Source organism: Moschus berezovskii, chromosome 23, assembly GCF_049115385.1.
Source record: "Moschus berezovskii isolate FMDL1 chromosome 23, NW_MosBer_1.0, whole genome shotgun sequence".
Classification (NCBI taxonomy): Eukaryota; Metazoa; Chordata; class Mammalia; order Artiodactyla; family Moschidae; genus Moschus; species Moschus berezovskii.
The window spans coordinates 39,156,095-39,174,132 of NC_142482.1; the positions used below are offsets into that span (position 1 = coordinate 39,156,095).

At 50.1% G+C, this 18,038-nt stretch overlaps 1 protein-coding gene across 1 annotated transcript; it reads right to left on the bottom strand.

Moving 5' to 3' along the window:
• Window positions 1-585: 585 nt before the first annotated feature.
• LOC129543173 (MHC class I polypeptide-related sequence B-like) lies at window positions 586-17,327 on the bottom strand. The gene is made up of 8 exons (XM_055406133.2): window positions 17,307-17,327; window positions 13,444-13,553; window positions 12,971-13,011; window positions 5,489-5,749; window positions 4,954-5,241; window positions 4,096-4,374; window positions 3,848-3,976; window positions 586-1,637 (listed from the first exon to the last, which is right to left on the bottom strand). The coding sequence occupies exons 1-8, from the start codon at window positions 17,325-17,327 to the stop codon at window positions 1,621-1,623; spliced, it is 1,146 nt and encodes a 381-aa protein (XP_055262108.2). The 3' UTR covers window positions 586-1,620.
• Window positions 17,328-18,038: the final 711 nt, after the last annotated feature.

An 18,038-nucleotide genomic window follows, 5' to 3' on the forward strand; every position in this document is an offset into this window, starting at 1 on the left:
AATGCTTTACCTGGGTGGGGCTAAGGTTGTTCTGACCAAGGAGAGCACCGCTCACTTTTGTGCCCCCAGACCACAAGTCCGGAACGACTGAGGGTCTGCTGGAGAAGTCTCACCTCCCATCTGCCCTGTGGAAATCAGTCTGAGCTGATGGAGGAAGATGCTGCTGCTTGACTGATGCCTCCACGTTCTGGGCTCCTTTACTCTCTCAGTTCAGGACACTCATCCCCAACAGTCACAGCTCCCTAGAAGCAGACTGTCCCATATTCCTCCTAATCAGAAGCCCCCAAGCCCTGTCCTTTCCCCTCCTCCGATTCGCCCTTCAGCTCTGCTTCATCACATGAGGGTGACAACTGTTCAGGGGCGATTCCCCCCCAGGGTCAGCCAGTGAACACTGGCCCCAGGTGTCCCACTGCATTATCCCCCAGCCCTTTATGCTGAACCTGCCAGACAATGGGAGCTGGAGGGAGAGAGAGGTGGGGATTATTAGAGCCTCCTCAAGGCTGAGATAAAACTTTCCTTTTCCCCAGAATCTTACACACTGTTCCTTCCCAGCACGTGAAACAAAATGCAATCCAGATGTATATATTTAAAGAACAGTTAAAAGTTTTAATATGAAATTATACAGATGTTGCAGGCATGAAGTAATGCATCTATGACTGTGACAAGGGTGAAGGGACCCTTAGATTTCCAGAAGTCTGCTAGTAGTCATCTCAGGAGAAGCCATAATAAGGAAACTGGCAGATAAAGCTTATTGGTAATAATTTATTGTCCATGTGCTCTATTATAAAAAGCAAAAGTAATATTAGTACTACTGTGGTGCAGCTGCAACCACCTCAATTATATTAACAGTTTTAATCATCCCAACCATAACCGGAAATAAACACTAGTTTTCTCATTTCATAGATGAAGAAATGGAAACCTCAAGAAGGAATGTGTTATACGGTAAATCAACTACCTTCAGAAATAATAATAATAAAACAAAAAATACATCTATATGGAATCTAGAAAAATGGTACTGAGGAACCTATTTACAGGGCAGGAATAGAGACGCAGATGTGGAGAATGGACTTGTGAGGGAAGGAGAGGGTGGGACGAATTGAGAGTAGCGTTGAAACATACACATTACCATGTGTAAAAAGCTCGTGGGATAAACAGATATGGAATGGGTTCTCTGTCCCCATTACCTTGCTGTGCATCGTGTGCACCAGGCAGGGACAGAACAGGCCCTGCCTAGGTACTCAGCCTGCTGCTCAGCGACCTAGAGCTGTGGGATGGGGAAGGTGGAGGGAAGTTCCAGAGGGAGGAGATACATGTATACTTATGGCTGATTCACACTGCTGTATGGCAGAAACCAGTACAACACTGTAATGCAAATATTCTCCAGTTAAAAATAAAATATAAAATAAAAATAATTTAAGAATAATAAGATAAATAACAGAACACACATAAAAGAAAAAGTGCTATTAAAACCAGAACTAGGAACTAAATTCAGGCCTCCTGGCTGCAAATTTTAAGCTTCCCCTGTTAAACTGACGGAGCCGGAGTCTGACACAAGAACCGAAATTCTGGGTGTGTTGAGGTCATTATGATCAGTTGCTCCGTCGTGCATTGATCCGGGTCTTATAGGCTAATAGGCTCTGGGGAAAAAGAAAAACCAATAAATAACTGACCAACTGCTTACAGAATAATGCTTTTCATTCCCTTAGAGATTCTCCTTCAGTTGCTTCAAAGTCAGATTCTGCCTTCCTCTGAGGGAAGAACACACCTGTCATTTTCTCGCCTCCTTTTTCCCAGCTCTTGCTGAACTCCTCCCCTGACTCCATCAACATCATCACCTGTCCCTGCTGCCACCACCCTCCACGACAGGGACAGAAGTCACAGGACACAAGGACAAGATCCAGGAGTGAAAACCCAAGGCCTTTCTGCCTTGAACCCAGATCTATTCTCTAATGCAATGCAAGACTCCCTCATAGACAGGACCCAGCTCCACGTTCCTCCAGCCCGGGAGTGGACACACACACAACTCCTTTCTCTCCTAAGTTCTCGGGCTCCTCACCCACACAAGCACCTGCTCCACCACTTGGTTCCACCTCAACCCTGACTTCCACCTCCTGCAGCCCCCCTCCCACCCGTCCCCAGCCCTGAGCCAGCAGCTCTGAACTAGAAAGCCCATCTGGAGGCCCAGGGGACAACAGCCCCGTCTAGAAACACTGGGCTGCCATGGACTCTCCACCTGACTGGACTCTGGAGCACCCCTGGCCTCACCCCAACCCTCACTCTCCACCCAGGCTCCTAGGCTGCACTTGGCCTTTCCTGCTCCTTCCTGGGAATCCCAGCTCCACTCCAAGTACTGGGCTGGGCTGAGGCAGAGAAGGTCCTTCTGCCTTGCTCAGCCAGGGAGTCAACCAGGACCCGCCCTCACTACCTGCAGGGGATCTGCTTTTCAATGTGGATTGGGGTTCTTGAGAATTTCCCCAGAATGAGACTGTACCTGGCCTCCTCTGCACCCTGGGACTGCCATCCCACCCTTCACCTCCCAGTGAGAGGGCCCCATTTGAACTCCTGTTTCATTCAATATGCATGTAAATCCTATTAAGGTTTGCCACTTGAAATCATAAACAATTTTATTGAACATTAAAAAATTCAAAAGTGATTTTGAGAAATCAGCACATGATTTTCACAGTTTTCCCAGTAAATGCCCCAATACATTCAAGACAACCACTTACGCCCCAGAGGAACCAGAACTCATGTTCCCCAGATAAGAGCAGCAGAAACTACAGATCTGCTGGGTCCCTGCTCTGGGTGCTACATGGACAGAGTCTGCTGCTGTGAGAACTAACCATCCCTGTACGCTCAGGCCGAAGGCCAACTGATGAGAGAATGAGGTTTGGGGATAAGAAACCATGCCCCCAACAAGGCAACTGACACAGAAGAGGTGGCCTCGACACAAGGAGCCAAGGCTCTGCCACCTTTTTACTGCTCCACATTCTGCCTTTGCTCTTTGCCACACACAAAGCTCTGCTTCTCTTTTCTTCTCCCCTCAACCCACTTGATTATGGGGAAGTAGTCAAAGAGCCCGTCCCTTCCTCCAAATCTACAAGGCAGTGACCACCATGAGCAAGGGAACTGACTCAGGGAGGCAGGGTGAGGCCACAGAGCGCAGACCCAGTGTCCTGCCCTAAAGAGCCCTTGGACTGTGTCCCAAGGGGTTAGATAGGAAAAACCTGGAGATAGGATAAACTCAGTGACCCCAGTTGCCTGAGGACTGACTGGTCTCCTCTCCTTAAATGGTCAAGGGATATCTACTAGTCCTCCGTATTATGGGGAAGGAGAGCCTGGCTAGCATGGGGGCACCTGATGGGAACTTAAGAAAGGTGCACGCTGGGAGTGATCCAGCAGAAACTCAACTCAGAAGATAGTTCATGGAGGAGGAATTTGAGAGGTTGCAAGACATCTCTAAGTGGGGGTTGGCAAGCGGACATCACCGGCAGGGCTCTGACCATCCACTGACCCCTAGTTTGAGCCTTATGATTCTTTCACTTGGATTCTTAATAATGGCTGAAAACCCGGGGGGAGAAATGCAGACAGGCGCTTAGATCATCACCTTTCCTCTGAATTCCTCGTCAGTTTTTATCCCCTCCTCACCAGGTACAGACACTTTATGAAGGTTCTCTCTGATTCCTAGATCACCTAGACCCTCCCGACCAGCACATAATCCAACACATGCTCCCCAGACAAGCCCCGGTGAGCCTAACAGAAAACAGAGAGAGCTGAGAACAGGGCAGGGAGCTGAAATCCTCATCGCTGCTGAATCTTATGCAGAGTACCCGCTGCCCAGATTTCTTACCTGGCCTCCCTGTAGCTGACACTGTCTTCCTCTTCTTAATATAACAATAGACACTAAATCCAATGATAAAAACAACAGCAACAGGAACGCTCACAATCCACCATGATCTCTGGTGCACCAGGGTCTTTCCTGAAAAGGGACCTTATTATATACAACCCGGGTACCCCAGAGCCACAGCCTGCTCTCCCTGACCCTGGCCTCTGACCCTCCCAGGGTCACAACCCCCTCCAGGCTCACCCCAGTCTCACCCAAGGGTGCGAGGTGTGCACTGTGATTCCCGCTGTGTTCCACAAGGCACTTGACCCGCTGCTCCTCTCCTTGGGGAATTTTTATGGTTTCCCAGGCGTAGTAGGTCCCGTTCCCATCAGGCAGGACATCCCCAGACTCCAGGGCATCCCGGCTCATGGGTTCCTCATCCCGAAACCAGGCCACTGAGATATTCCGGGGAAAGAAGCCAAAAGCCCTGCACGTGAGGTGGACCATGCCCTCCGAGTCCTGGCTGCGGGTCACATTCACGGCTGGTGGCACTGTGGGGAGAAAGCACAGAGCCAGTGAGGCCCGCGGCCAAGCCCTGCTCCCCCGAAAGAAGACGGAGCGCACAGGGCTGTTCCTCCTCACTGTTCACCTCTGGCTGAGCCCTCATCCTCCCAGGCCTGCTCCAAGTTCTGCACCCTGGGCCCCAAGTCCTCTGGCGGGGAAAGGGAGGGGTGGGATGGGCCTCACTCTCTTGGATCCACTGTTGATGCTGAGGAGGGGGCTCTGAAGGGGGGCTCCTGAGGACTAGAGGGAATTTTCTGGATCAGGCAGGCTGGGAGCCAGAGGCCCACCCCCATCTAAGGGCCTCCTCTGCTGCCTGACACCCACCTCCCCTTGTACAGTTTCTGTCAAAGTACCCGCTGCTCCCCTGGACGATTGTCAGAGGGGCAGTTCATTCCCCCCGCCCAGCCACCCATCTTTCTACAGTGGATTTAACAGAAGAGGAAACCCCACAACACCATGCCAACAGAGCATATACGCGCCCAGAGGACAGGGAGGCTCTCCGTGGGCAAGTCGGATGGGAGGCTTTAAGATCAGGGCAGAGGAAGGGCCTGGCCCAGGGTCAGTACCTGTCCTCTCCATGAAGCCTGTCCAGGAGTCCAGGTAGCCCCACAGTCTTCCACAAAGTTCTCCTTGCACGTGGGCCCGGTAATGCTTGCTTAGAAAGCCGTCTGTGTCCCAAGACTTCTCCATTTCCATGGCCAAGGTCCGAGCCCAGGACTGGGGCAGGGCACATCCGTGGGCCTCCGGATAACAGGAGAGGAGGAGCTCCCCATTGAAGTGGAGAAGCCGGAAGCCCCGGGGGTGGCTGTCTTCACGGATCTCACAGCCCACGGTCTCCTGGAGGGAATGTAAGCCTGCCCCATCCCCACCCCCCGAGCAGTGACTCCTCTGGTCCCCAGGGCCTCCGTCCTCCCACCCAAGTGAGAAGGTCCAGATAGAGCGCTCCCCCCTGCTCCCCTCCATGTCTTCCCTGTGCTGCTGAACTCACAGCCCCACTTCCTCACCCCGACCCCCAAATTCAGAGGAAAGAGGCCCATGCTCTGGGCCGCAGGCCTTCCGGGAAAATGGCCCACAGCACTCTTGCCCCCTCTGCACTCTCACCTCCTTTCTCCTCCTGCAGGGACAGGATTTCTGCTAGAAGTTTTCTGAGCTCCTTCCAGGTCTCATTCAAGTCCTTGGACTCTGTCTCCCACGTCTCTGCTCCCAGCTTTTCAGCCCACCGTCCCCAGGGCTCTGCCTTGCCTTTTGTGTGATCATAGTGCAGGAAGGTCTGATGATCCAAATATCCCTCAGCAAAAAACCTGGATTGCACAAAACCATCCTGGGAGAGCACCGTGATATTGTAACAAAGACTGTGGAATCCTGGGGAAGGATAAACCGCAGATGAAGCTGCTTTCTGGAAACAAGTGCACATCAGATGTTTAACAGACAAGGCCTGTGTCCTGACCTGCTCCAGGTGCTGAGGATGCAGAACATGTATACAAGGGACCAGAATGAGGATTTCCATATGGGAAAAATGGGAAAGAGAAGGAGGGAGAGGGGAATCGAGGAGTGGAGGGAGAGGGTGGAGATGGACACACATGTAGGACAAGTGCCAGGACAGGGAGGCACCAGCTCCCTAAGGGTCCAGACAGGAGGGCAAGGGGAGAGGCAGGAAGAGCAGGGTGAGGGTGAGGTGGAGTCAGAGGGAGGGAAGGGCAGTGTCAGACCCAGGACCAGAGGGATCCCTGGTCAGAGGGGGGTTAGACGAGATGGAGACTGAGGGCTGCTGCCCCTGGTGCAGGCTCATCATGGACAAGGCGGGCTCCAGGGAGGGTGAGGCAGGAGGCAGAGGGGCCTGAGGGGTTGGGCTGTGGCCCCAAGAGAGATGAAGGTGGGCCAGTAACCTGGGGGAGGTGAAGGAGTGGGTCTGGGCCCAGAGTGCAGAGAGGCATGGTGAGGCCCCAGGTGGGGAGGTGGCTGCACCTGCCAGTGTCCCCTGGGAGAGGAGTCAGTGCCATGTACACAAGAGTCATGGAGAATTAAAATATCGGAGGGGCAAGGGAAGATAGAACTTAAAGCCAAGTGCACACTGGGAAGCACCTACATGGTGGGAAGGGTTGGAGGGAGTGAGGTCACACCTCCACAGAGGGTCAGGGTCAGGCTTCCAGCAAGCAGGGGGTGGGGGCCTGGGAGAAGACTCCCTGTAGGAAAGGCCTGCTGGCCAAGTGGCATAAACAAGGATTTGGGATACAAGATTGAGATAGTGAGAGCCCACTGGGGTCGTGGAACCAAAGAGAGGGTGATGAAGGCTAAGGAGGTGGGCAGTGGACCAAGGGCAGTATTCCTACTGTGGGGGAAGGGAAGAGACTGCAGAGGAGATGTGGTGAGGGCCTGGGATTGAGGGGCAAGGGATGAGCATGGCTCAGGGGTGACCCCCCCTTGGCTTAAGGTAAAGACAGAAGAGGAGGGGTGCCCTGGGTGAGGGAGAGTGAGTGTAAGGTGGAGATTCTGGGCACCAAGGGATCTGTGATTGATGAGAACTTGGTGAGGGCCCAAGGCACTCGGACAAGGGTGGGAGCAGGGCAAGGTGCCATGGGGGGAGCTGCAGAGGGACCAGGGCAAGTGGAGTCCAGCATCTGTGGCCTGGAGAGTGGAGGATTCCAGAGGGTGAGGTTTAGGATGCAGGAGTGGGGGAGGGGCCGTGTTTGGTGAAACGCCCCCCTTGGACGAGGGCCAAAAGCAGGTGCCTGTACGGAGGTGGAGGGAGGTAGGAGGATGGGTGTCAAGTGGCGGACAGGTCCTCCCCCAGGGGCTGGGCACTGTGCTCAAGGCCCAGGGATCATTGGCAAGAGAGCTCCCCCTGGTAATGGAAATAGGGCAGTGAGGGTGGAGCGGAAAATCCATGGGTAAAAGTTATCCCAAGAAAAGTAAGGTTAGTGAAAGCTGAGGGGAGGTAGAAGCCTTGCAGGTGACCGATCCTCACAGGAAAAGACCCATGAGGGGAGGGGAGGGACCTGTAGTGGGAAAAGGGATGAGGGTGGGGACGCCCTAGGAAGAGATCAGAGATTGGTAGAGAGGAGGGGGTAGCAGAGAGGGGAGGGGGCAGCATGGAGCGGGGAGGGCAAATCCTGAGGGGCCAGCAAGGGAGGAGGTAAGGAGAGATTCGGTTGTGGGACCACAGGCACAGCGGAAAATTAGAGTTCACGTTAGTGGGGGAGGGGGGAATAAAGGGGGAGGGAAGGGAGACCACGGAAATCGCAGGAAGAATCCTTTGGTCCCAAAGCCCTCAGCCCTAACCTCCATCAGTGATTCAGGAGCCGCCACAGTGCCCATAGCAGTAGGAAGAGTGTGGATCGAGCTTGCCCCTTCCCAGAGGCCCTGGTCACTAGGAAAAAGGCCCTAACTCTCGGGGCTGAGGACCCCTGAGCGCCGCCAACCTGGAAACTCCTTGTTTCCAGCGGCCAGAAATGCGAAGAGACGGCAGAGCTAAGAATAGGAGAGGACAGGTTTCAGGGGCCTAAGAGGGCGCCCCACAGACGGCTAAGAAGTGATCGCCTGAGCCTGGGACCTGGAAGAAACCTCGAGGCCATTCAGGAGAGCCACGGGGCGGGGTGGGGACCAGGCTGCCTTGTCAATCAGGGGAATCTGAGGACTGGGACATGTGATGAGGAAACCGGGGAGGGCAGGTGGGGCAGGGAGAGCAGAGGCTAGGAACTGGAAAGAGACTGAAAAGCGGTTTGCAGTGCTCGCCACACGCCGTGAGAAGTTCCCGGTCGCTCCTCGACCTTACACGCCCCGCCCCCCACCTTCCTCCCACCCCCCAACTCCTCTATTCCCCCAGCCCCCGCGGCAATTGAGACGGTCCCCGCGACGCTCACCGAATCCCATCGAATACTAACCACCCGGACCCCTGAAACCACCCCGGGCTCCGTCCGGACTGAGACCCATTCAATGAACCCCACTCACCGGCGGCGGTACCCAGGAGCCCAAAATAGGCAGCGCCGTCTAGAAACAGCCAGACAAGAGACAGCCCCATGGCCCAGATCTTGTCTCCCTGCCAGAGGCTCCTTGTCTCCCTGCCAGAGGCTCCGGGACCGAAGGAAAGTTGGCGCAACCGAGGAACCGAGGCGGCTAACTGAGCTTTACTGAGGCCGGGCCCGCGAATATATTGGCCCCGGCCCCGCCCCGCCCCGCCCCGCCCCGCCCCGGCCCCGCCCCGCCCCCGCCGCTTGGTTAGCAGGTCTCTTTCCGCTCCTCAGTTTAGTTCAGTTCAGTCGCTCAGTCGTGCCCGACTCTTTGTGACCCCATGGACGGCGGCACGCCAGGCCTCCCTGTCCCTCACCAATTCCCGGAGTTTACCCAAATTCATGTCCATTGAGTCGGTGATGCCATCCAACCATCTCATCCTCTGTCGTCCCCTTCCCCTCCTGCCCCCAATCCCTCCCAGCATCAGAGTCTTTTCAAATGAGTCAGCTCTCAGCTTCAATATCAGTCCTTCCAACCCAGGACTGATCTCCTTTAGAATGGACTGGTTGGATGTCCTTCTAGTGCAAGGGTCTCTCAAGAGTCTTCTTCAACACCACAGTTCAAAAGCATCAATTCTTCTTCAGCGCTCAGCTTTCTTTATAGTCCAATTCTCACATCCATTAGTGACTACTGGAAAAATCATAGCCTTGAGTAGACAGACCTTTGTTGGCAAAGTAATGTCTCTGCTTTTTAATATGCTGTCTAGGTTGGTCATAACTTTCCTTCCAAGGAGTAAGCGTCTTTTAATTTCATGGCTGCAGTCACCATCTGCAGTGATTTTAAAAGCCTATATGCAGAGTACATCATGAGGAACGCTGGGCTGGAAGAAGCACAAGCTGGAATCAAGATTGCTGGGAGAAATATCAATAACCTCAGATATGCAGATGACACCACTCTTATGGCAGAAAGTGAAGAGGAACTAAAAAGCCTCTTGATGAAAGTGAAAGAGGAGAGTGAAAAGTTGGCTTGAAGCTCAACATTCAGAAAACTAAGATCATGGCATCTGGTCCCATCACTTCATGGGAAATAGATGGGGAAACAGTGTCAGACTTCATTTTTTGGGGCTCCAAAATCACTGTGGATGCTGATTGCAGCCATGAAATTAAAAGACGCTTACTCCTTGGAAGGAAAGTTATGACCAACCTTGATAATATATTAAAAAGCAGAGACATTACTTTGCCAACAAAGGTCTGTCTAGTCAAGGCTATGGTTTTTCCCGTGGTCATGTATGGATGTGAGAGTTGGACTGTGAAGAAAGCTGATCGCCGAAGAATTGATGCTTTTGAACTGTGGTGTTGGAGAAAACTCTTGAGAGTCCCTTGTACTGCAAGGAGATCCAACCAGTCCATTCTAAAGGAGATCAGTCCTGGGTGTTCATGGGAAGGACTGATGCTAAAGCTGAAGCTCCACTACTTTGGCCACCTCATGTGACGAGTTGACTCACTGGAAAAGACTCTGATGCTGGAAGGGATTGGGGTCAGGAGGAGAAGGGGATGAAAGGGAATGAGATGGCTAGATGGCATCACCGACTCGATGGAGGTGGGTTTGAGTGAACTCCGGGATTTGGTGATGGACAGGGAGGCCTGGCGTGCTATGATTCATGGGGTCGCAAAGAGTCAGACATGACTGAGTGACTGAATTGAACTGAACTGAACTGAAGGCTAGAAAAGCCAGGGAGGTGAGACGGAGGGTGAGCTTTAGAGACACCTCAACGTTTCAGGCCTTTTGGGGCTCTTCCTTTAGACACAACTTCTCTTTCAACATAACCCATCTCCACCTCGCAAAGCAGAATTACTGGCAAAAGTCTACTGAGACCAGCCAGGGTCTTCCTTGGTGGTCCAGTGGTTAAGAATCCGCCTGCCAAAACAGGGGACACGGGTTCCATACCTGGTCTGGGAAGATCCCACATGCCTCGGGGCAACTAAGCTGGCGCACACCAACAGCTCAACCCTTGAGCCACAATCACTGAAGCCAGAGTGCCCTAGAACTCCTGCTCCACAAGGGAAAGTCACCTTAAATGAGAAGCCCGTTCAGCCCAACTAGAGAGTAGCCCTCACCCTCTGCAAGGAAAGAAAGTCCCAGCCAACAAGGAACAGACCAGGCACCACAAGGAAGAATCACTGCAGCTGAGAAAGCAAACAAAAAGTCTACTGAGACCAGATTTGCAGATTTCAGCAACTCTGCCTCTCAGAAGTCACTAACCCAGATGAATGACTCAGAGTCCAAACCCTTCTCTCTCTCTTCTTTCATTAAAAAAAAAAAAAATTTAATCGGAGGACACCTGCTTTACAATGATTGGTTTCTGCTGTACAACAACATGAATCAGCCATAAATATACATATATCCCCTCCCTCCAACTCCTTCTCCCCCTCCGATTGATGCTATGTGTCCTCTGGTGGCCTCATCCTATAGTATCTGCATTCTCCCAAGGAGACTCTTGGTTCAACCCCTGGGGAATCACAGATTCAGTGAGATGACTCCCCATGATCCACTCCAACACCAGCCTCTCCAGATTCCCTTTTCAACCTGCCTCAGTACGTCTGCACCTCTGGGCCCATCCTCCCTTCAAACCCAACAGTTCTACAAGCAAACTCCGCACACCAGCCTCTTTAAGCATCACCAGCATGGTCCCTTCTGATCCCCTTTCCCCTGCCTCTCATGGACTCACAGTCAGCTCCTCCAACCCCTTTTCAATCCCACAGCAGCTACCTTAGTCCAAGCTTTTATCTACCTCAGCCTAGAGAATTGCAAAGGCTTCCTAAACACAGGTCTGTCCCCAGTTACGACCATAATGCCCCAAGCCATCTACAGCTGCCCCACCTGCAGAATTAATACACAATGTCTCTACTCCATCATTAAGTGGCAGCTGCCACAACCAGCTAGATGCACCATTTTACATTTCTCTGTGACATCAGGATGTTACTGCTTACACATCACTCTCCTATGGGTTACTCTCCTCTGCCTTCCAGCCCATTAGAACAACAGATCCTAAAAGAGCATCCCAATTAGATCGTGGTAAGGGTGGCACAACCTTGGGATTATACTAAAAACTACCTGTTTGCTTTAAAAGGGTGAATTAAGTGATATATGAACTATATTTCAAAAATAACAATAATGCCATCCTGAAAGTCTTCTTCTACTGAAAGCTGTGCTTTATCCCCAAAGCACATCTTTTGGTCTTTGGAATATGTACACCATGGTCCTCAAACTTGACTGCTTATAGAACCACCTGGAGAGTTTTTACTGTCTGTATCTCTAGGCCATGGCCAAAACCAAATGAATTAGTATCCCTTGGGTTGGACCTAGGCTTCCTATTCTTTAAAGCCCCCTCAGTGATTCCAGTTTTAGAATAACTGGTCTAGCCCTTGTTGAAACCTCCCTGATGGAACCAAGTGTGCCCTGCCTTGAACCCCATCTGACCATTTTATACATCCCCCCCATTAGACAATGAGTCACTTTGGGATCAGGAACTGTGTTCATTTCATGTTTGTGTCCCTGCAAATGCTTTTTAAAAGTTGTACTCTGCCTTTCATTACTAACCATGCCACGAAGATCTTTTATGCAGTACTTTTGCTGTGGACCCAAATGTCATCCCTCAGAAAGTTTTAACATTCCTTAGCTTTCACATCATTTTTGTTAATTACTTTGGCCATCATAATTTATTTAGGAGGTCAGAGGTTGGGTCCTGTCCCATCCCAGAGATTCTTTTTCACTGCACAAGTGAAAGGAGGCGTAAAGTGGATGGAGTCTGCCTCCCAGTGAAGGGAACACGGGCTCCATCCTTGGTCTGGGAAGATTCCACACGCCCAGGAGCAACTGAGCCCCTGTACCACAACTGGGCTTCCCTGGTGGCTCAGACAGTAAAGCGTCTGCTGTAATGCAGGAGACCCGGGTTCAATCCCTGGGTCAGGAAGATCCCCTGGAGAAGGAAATGGCAACCCACTCCAGTACTCTTGCCTGGAAAATTCCATGGATGGAGGAGCCTGGTAGACTACAGTCCATGGGGTCCCAAAGAGTCGGACACGACTGAGCAACTTCACTGGTTCACCACAACTACTGAACGCCCCCTGCCCGCTCTAGACCGGCTCCCGGCAACTAGAGAAGCGCCCTGTGCAGCAGCAAAGACTCAGAGCAACCAAAAAGAAAGAAATAAACGAGTAGTGAAGGTATAGACAGGCAGATGGAAGCCAGCTCTCCTGACAGCTAGACAAGCCCTTTCCTCCAAGTCACTCTTCTTTCCAAGACTGGCTGCTCCAGCAAACTGGTTCATTTAGGCGAAGCCTCTCCCTCTCCCCCCAGAGACTTTTAATACTAACCTTAACATGCTACGTTTGTTTCCCAGAATTTCGGGATGATTGCAATGAGAGATAATGCCAACTACTCTCCGTGGGAAGTAGGACTCCAGATTTGGGGGGCTCTTCTGGATTTAGCCGTGGCTGCCCCCTCCCCCATCACACGTCGGAGCTAGTCCGCTGTACCAAGCGCTTTTCCTCCGCCCACCCGGCCTCCAGACTCCTCTGCTTTGCTCTATAAACTACTTTTTCTCCATTCTTCCTTTTGTACCCCTGGACTCACCGGCACTCGGGCTTCTTTCTCTCCGCTGATCTCTGGTACCACTACAGGGTCGGGAAAGGAAACAGAAAACAACCCAAGTGTTGGGAGTTTACATAATCCAGGGCGGAGCTCGGCGAACCCTCAGAAGATCACCCCTCCCCTCGAACTCTGGCTTAAAAGGAAAAAACGCTGTTCCTGGATTTAAAAAAAAAAGCAGAATGAAGGAATTTATGGGCAGGTTGGGAGAGGAATGAGCTGCATTTAGGTTTCTGGTTCTCAAACTGCTCAACGATTAACATCCGCAGGCTGCAGGCTCTGAAAACACAGATCTGCCCAGGTCCGCGGAAATTCCCAGTCGTAGGTCCGAAGGGAGATCCCGGAACCCGACTTATTTCAAGCACCCTCAGGGTCGATTCTGAATAGGGAGATGCTTTTCCGAGCCCCCGAGCCCACGGGGCCGTTCTTGAATTCTAGGATCCAAGAACATTCCCTACCGCCTCGCGTCGCCTCCGGAAGGAAAGTGCCCGCCGCGGAACTGGCCTTCGAATCCCGTCCGCCCACCCCATAGGAAAGCAAAAACTGAGGATCCAGGAAAACATACACACTAGACCCAGTGTGACTTTCTTCAAAGACCGGGGTGACTTCCTGAAATGATACAATAGCTGCAGAGCCTTGCAGATGCTGGCAAAATGCCAGAGTGAACTCTTGACTTGGGCTTTGATCCTTGGCCAGTTCCAGATGAGTGATGTGTGCTTGGAAATGGAGGAAATGAAAACGGGGAAACTTGAAAATGAGTGGAAAAGGAAGGAGAGAAGGGGGAAAGGGTTGAAGAAGAAAAAGATAAGAGAAAGGGAGAAAAAAGCTACAGGGGAGATGGATTTTTAACAGTGTAATTGTATGATTTCTAACATATTTATTCTTTATCTAGATCTGTCTTTTATGCAAAGTTTGCCATAACTGTTTGATCTCTCTCTGAATGTATGAGTAGAAGGCTGTTTTTGTTACTGCCCAACCACTGGGGAGTAAATTGCCCAGTCTCTCCCTCCAGATGCGCAAGGCATAGCTCTCAGCAAAAAGACAAGGTGTCTTATTTCTTTTGTTTACCTAACCAAAAGACTCATTCCAAAGATTTTAAAAATCAACTTTGAAAGTACATACTTTACATAAAACACCTATTTGAAACATATAGCTGATTGAGTTTTGGCCATTTACATGCCCATGTACATTACCACGATGAAGATGTAGAACTATTATTTAGTCGCTAAGTTGTGTGTAGCTCTTTGTGACCCCATGGACAGTAGCCTACCAGGTTCCTCTGTTCATGAGATTTTCCAGACAAGAATACTGGAGTGGGTTACCGTTTCCTTCTCCAGGGGATCTTCCCAAACCATGGATCGAACCTAGGTCTCCTGCATTGGGAGTGGGTTCTTCACCACTGAACCACCAGAAAAGTCCCAGAGCCACCTAGGGTGGGTGTCAAATTCCCTCAAAAAAATATCGTTAAGAGAAAATCTTTGTGACACTTTAAGCCCACACAAATGCTCAAACAGAACCAACACCAGAAAACGAAAATCCTAGTTCAGATGAGATCTCTGAAGTTGGCTGTAATTCTTTGTGGGACATGTTAGGTAGAAAGGATAACTCTATTTAGGGCTATAGCTCAGTAGCCCTTACATCCTGGGAGCCTCAGAAAGGACCCTGTATCTTCAGCTGCCCACAGTTGTTCATTCCTGGGGCAAAAGCAGAATCTCCTTGAATTCCTGAGGATTTTACATTTACTCAGTATAAATGGACACTGTGGATGTTGATTTCATCTTTGAATATTTTGGAATTAATTTGCTTTGACTCTAAACAAGAACTGGAAACAGGAAGCCAGGAACTGATCTTGAACCCCCACCCATGCCTTATGCAATAATGCTAAGTTTTTGAGCCAATGAAATCCATGGTTAGATAAACAATAAGTTCTCCTTTTCAACACATTTCAAATATCCCAGCCTGCCTAGTAATGTTCTAACTTGAACCCCAGACTTAACATTTAAAATTTATATTTTTGTTGGCACTGATTTTTATTTTAAAAAAGTGTTTATTTATTTATTTTTGGCTGTGCTGGGTCTTCGTTGCTGCATGGGCTTTTCTCCAGTTGTGGTGAGTGGGGGCTACTTTCTAATGGCAGTGCACAAGCCACTCATTGCTGTAGATTTTCTTGCTGCAGGGCACAGGTTCCAGGACACACGGGCTTCAATATTTGCTGGCACATGGGCTCAGTAGTTGAGGCTCCTAGGCTGTAGAGCATAGGCTCAATAGATGTGGTGCATGGACCTGTTTCCCTGCGGCATGTGGGATCTTCCCAGATCCAGGATCAAACCCGTGTCTCCTGTACTGGAAAGCTGATTCCTTACCACTGAACCACCAGGGAAGCCCTGATTTTTAAATAATTCCTGTATTTTACAATGAGTTTGTTGCAGTAAGCTGTTGCAGCCTGGCAGAGCAGAGACCAGAACCTGCCCCATGACTCAAGGATACGGCAAACTTTGCCCTCGTGATTGTCCTAGTAAGCATGCCAAATGGCGGGACGTGCTCTCTGCTCCCCGTCACTGCCTACCCCTGTGTCTGTCCCCATGGAAACAAAATAAGATGTTCCTGATCAACCGCAGAGCCTTAATTTGACTCTTTATGGTGCGCTAATCAAACTCCCCAGTATAGCTATTCCCTGATGATCTGATGTGACTTTTGCCAATAAAAGTGCAGGCTGAAAGGAGCCATTTTGTCTTCCTGCCATGGAGAGCAGGAGGGCACCCTGATTCCCTGATTGCCAAATTATATGTGTCTGTCTTTTCATTATGCGCTCGCCCCCATTACAGGTCTTTCTCACCCCCTGTGCTGGACGGGGCAGTAAGCCATCTGAAATTACCTGTAAAGTTAAGTGACTAGATGTGTAGTTCTTCATTGACTTTCTGCTAACATTGTCTTTAAAATGTATCAACACTGAAATCCAGTCAGTTCTCACACCTCTACTGCTTCCATCCGAGAACCATCCTCTCCTCAGTAGTAAAAGGCTAGTCTTCCAAGTGGGCTCCCTGCCCTGCTGTCTATTACCCACATAACAGAAGACAAGATCCTTTTTCTTTTCTTTTTCTTTTTTAATAAATGGCATCTTCCTTTTTATTTATTTATTTGGCTGCACCGGGTCTTCTTTACCACTAGTGGGATCTTTCACAGCAGGAGGGCTTCTCTGTAGCTGTGGCTGCAGGCTCAGTAGTTGCTGCCTGTGGGATCTTAGTTTCCTGACCAGGGAGAGTTCCCTGCATTGGAAGGCAGATTTTTAACTACTGGACTGCCAGGGAATGATCTTTTAAATGACGACATGATCTTTTTAAGCTGTGAATTAGAGCATGTCCTCACCACCACATCCCAGACACACTGCAGTGTCTGCCCCTCTTAGAATGAACTCCCAATGCAAACTAGTACAGCCACTATGGAGAACAGTGTGGAGATTCCTCAGAAAACTGGAAATAGAACTGCCATATGATCCAGCGATCGCACTCCTGGGCATACACACCGAGGAAACCAGAATTGAAAGAGACACATGTACTCCAATGTTCATTGCAGCACTGTTTATAATAGCCAGGACATGGAAGCAACCTAGATGTCCATCTGCAGACGAATGGATAAGAAAGCTTTGGTACATATACACAATGGAGTATTTCTCAGCCATCAAAAAGAATGCATTTGAATCAGTTTTAATGAGGTGGATGAAATTGGAGCCAATTATACAGAGTGAAGTAAGCCAGAAAGAAGAACATCAATACTGTATATTAACGCATATATATGGAATTTAGAAAAATGGTAACCTGAACCCTGTATAAGAGACTGCAAAAGAGACATAGGCATTTAGAACAGTCTTTGGGACTCTGTGGGAGAGGGTGAAGGTGGAATGATTGGGGAGAATGGAATTGTAGCATGTATATTATCATAAGTGACCAGTCCAGGTTCGACGCATAAATTTTCCTCTGTTCATTTCTTTGCATTTGTGCTTTTTTAATAAAAATACTTTTAACTGTAAAGAAAAAAAAATTATAAAAAATAAATAAATAAATAAATTTTGAGAAAGTCACACACACACAAAAAAATAAAATAAAATAATTAAAAAAAAAAAAAAAAAGAATGAACTCCCAGCCCCTCACCACTGCCTACAAGCCCCTCATGACAGGGCTCCTCTGGCCACCCTAGCCTCAGTCCACCACTCTCAGCCCAGTTCCTTCGTCTATGCACACGGGCCTCTAACACTGCTCTGTCCTGCCCAGGGCTCCTGGCCCTGCTGTGACTCCCCAAATGCACCCCTTCTCCAGAAACTCACTTGGTTGGTTCCCCCTTCCATTCAGATCTCTGGTCCAGTGGCCCAAGGTCAAGGCCTCAGAAATGCGGTGTCTAACAAACCCTGAATTATTAGCCCTGCCATCACCACTACCAATCTTCTGGTCCAGTCATAATTTTCTCCAGAGCACTTCTCAGTGATATCAGAATATTTGTTTTGGTCATCTGTATCATTGAAACATATATTCTGTAAAATAAGAACCTTGGGGCTTCCATGATGATCCAGTAGATAGGAATCCATTTGCCAATGCAGAGGACATGGGTTTCATCCCTGGTCTGGGAAGATTCCTCAGGCAATGGAGAAACTAAGGCTTGTGCCACAGCCACTGAGCCTGAGTGCTGCAACTACTGAAGCCTGTGCACCTAGAGCCTGTGCTCGCAGCAACAGAAGCCCCTACTTGCTGCCACCAGAGAAAGTCTGCTCACAGCAACAAAGACCCAGCACAACCATAAACGAACATGTGCTGGGCTTAGTTGCTCAGCTGTGTCCCATTCTTTGTGACCCCATGGACTGTGGCCAGCTAGGTTCCTCTGTCCATGGGGATTCTCCAGGCAAGAATGCTAGAGTGGGTTGCCATGCCCTCCTCCAGGGGATCTTCCCAACCCAGGGATCAAACCCAGGTTTCCTGCATTGCTGTTAGTATAGGTATAAATAGTAGCCTGCCTCAGGGAACCCTGTCCCTCCTCCTTCTGACCCTTAGACTAAAGTGCCTTT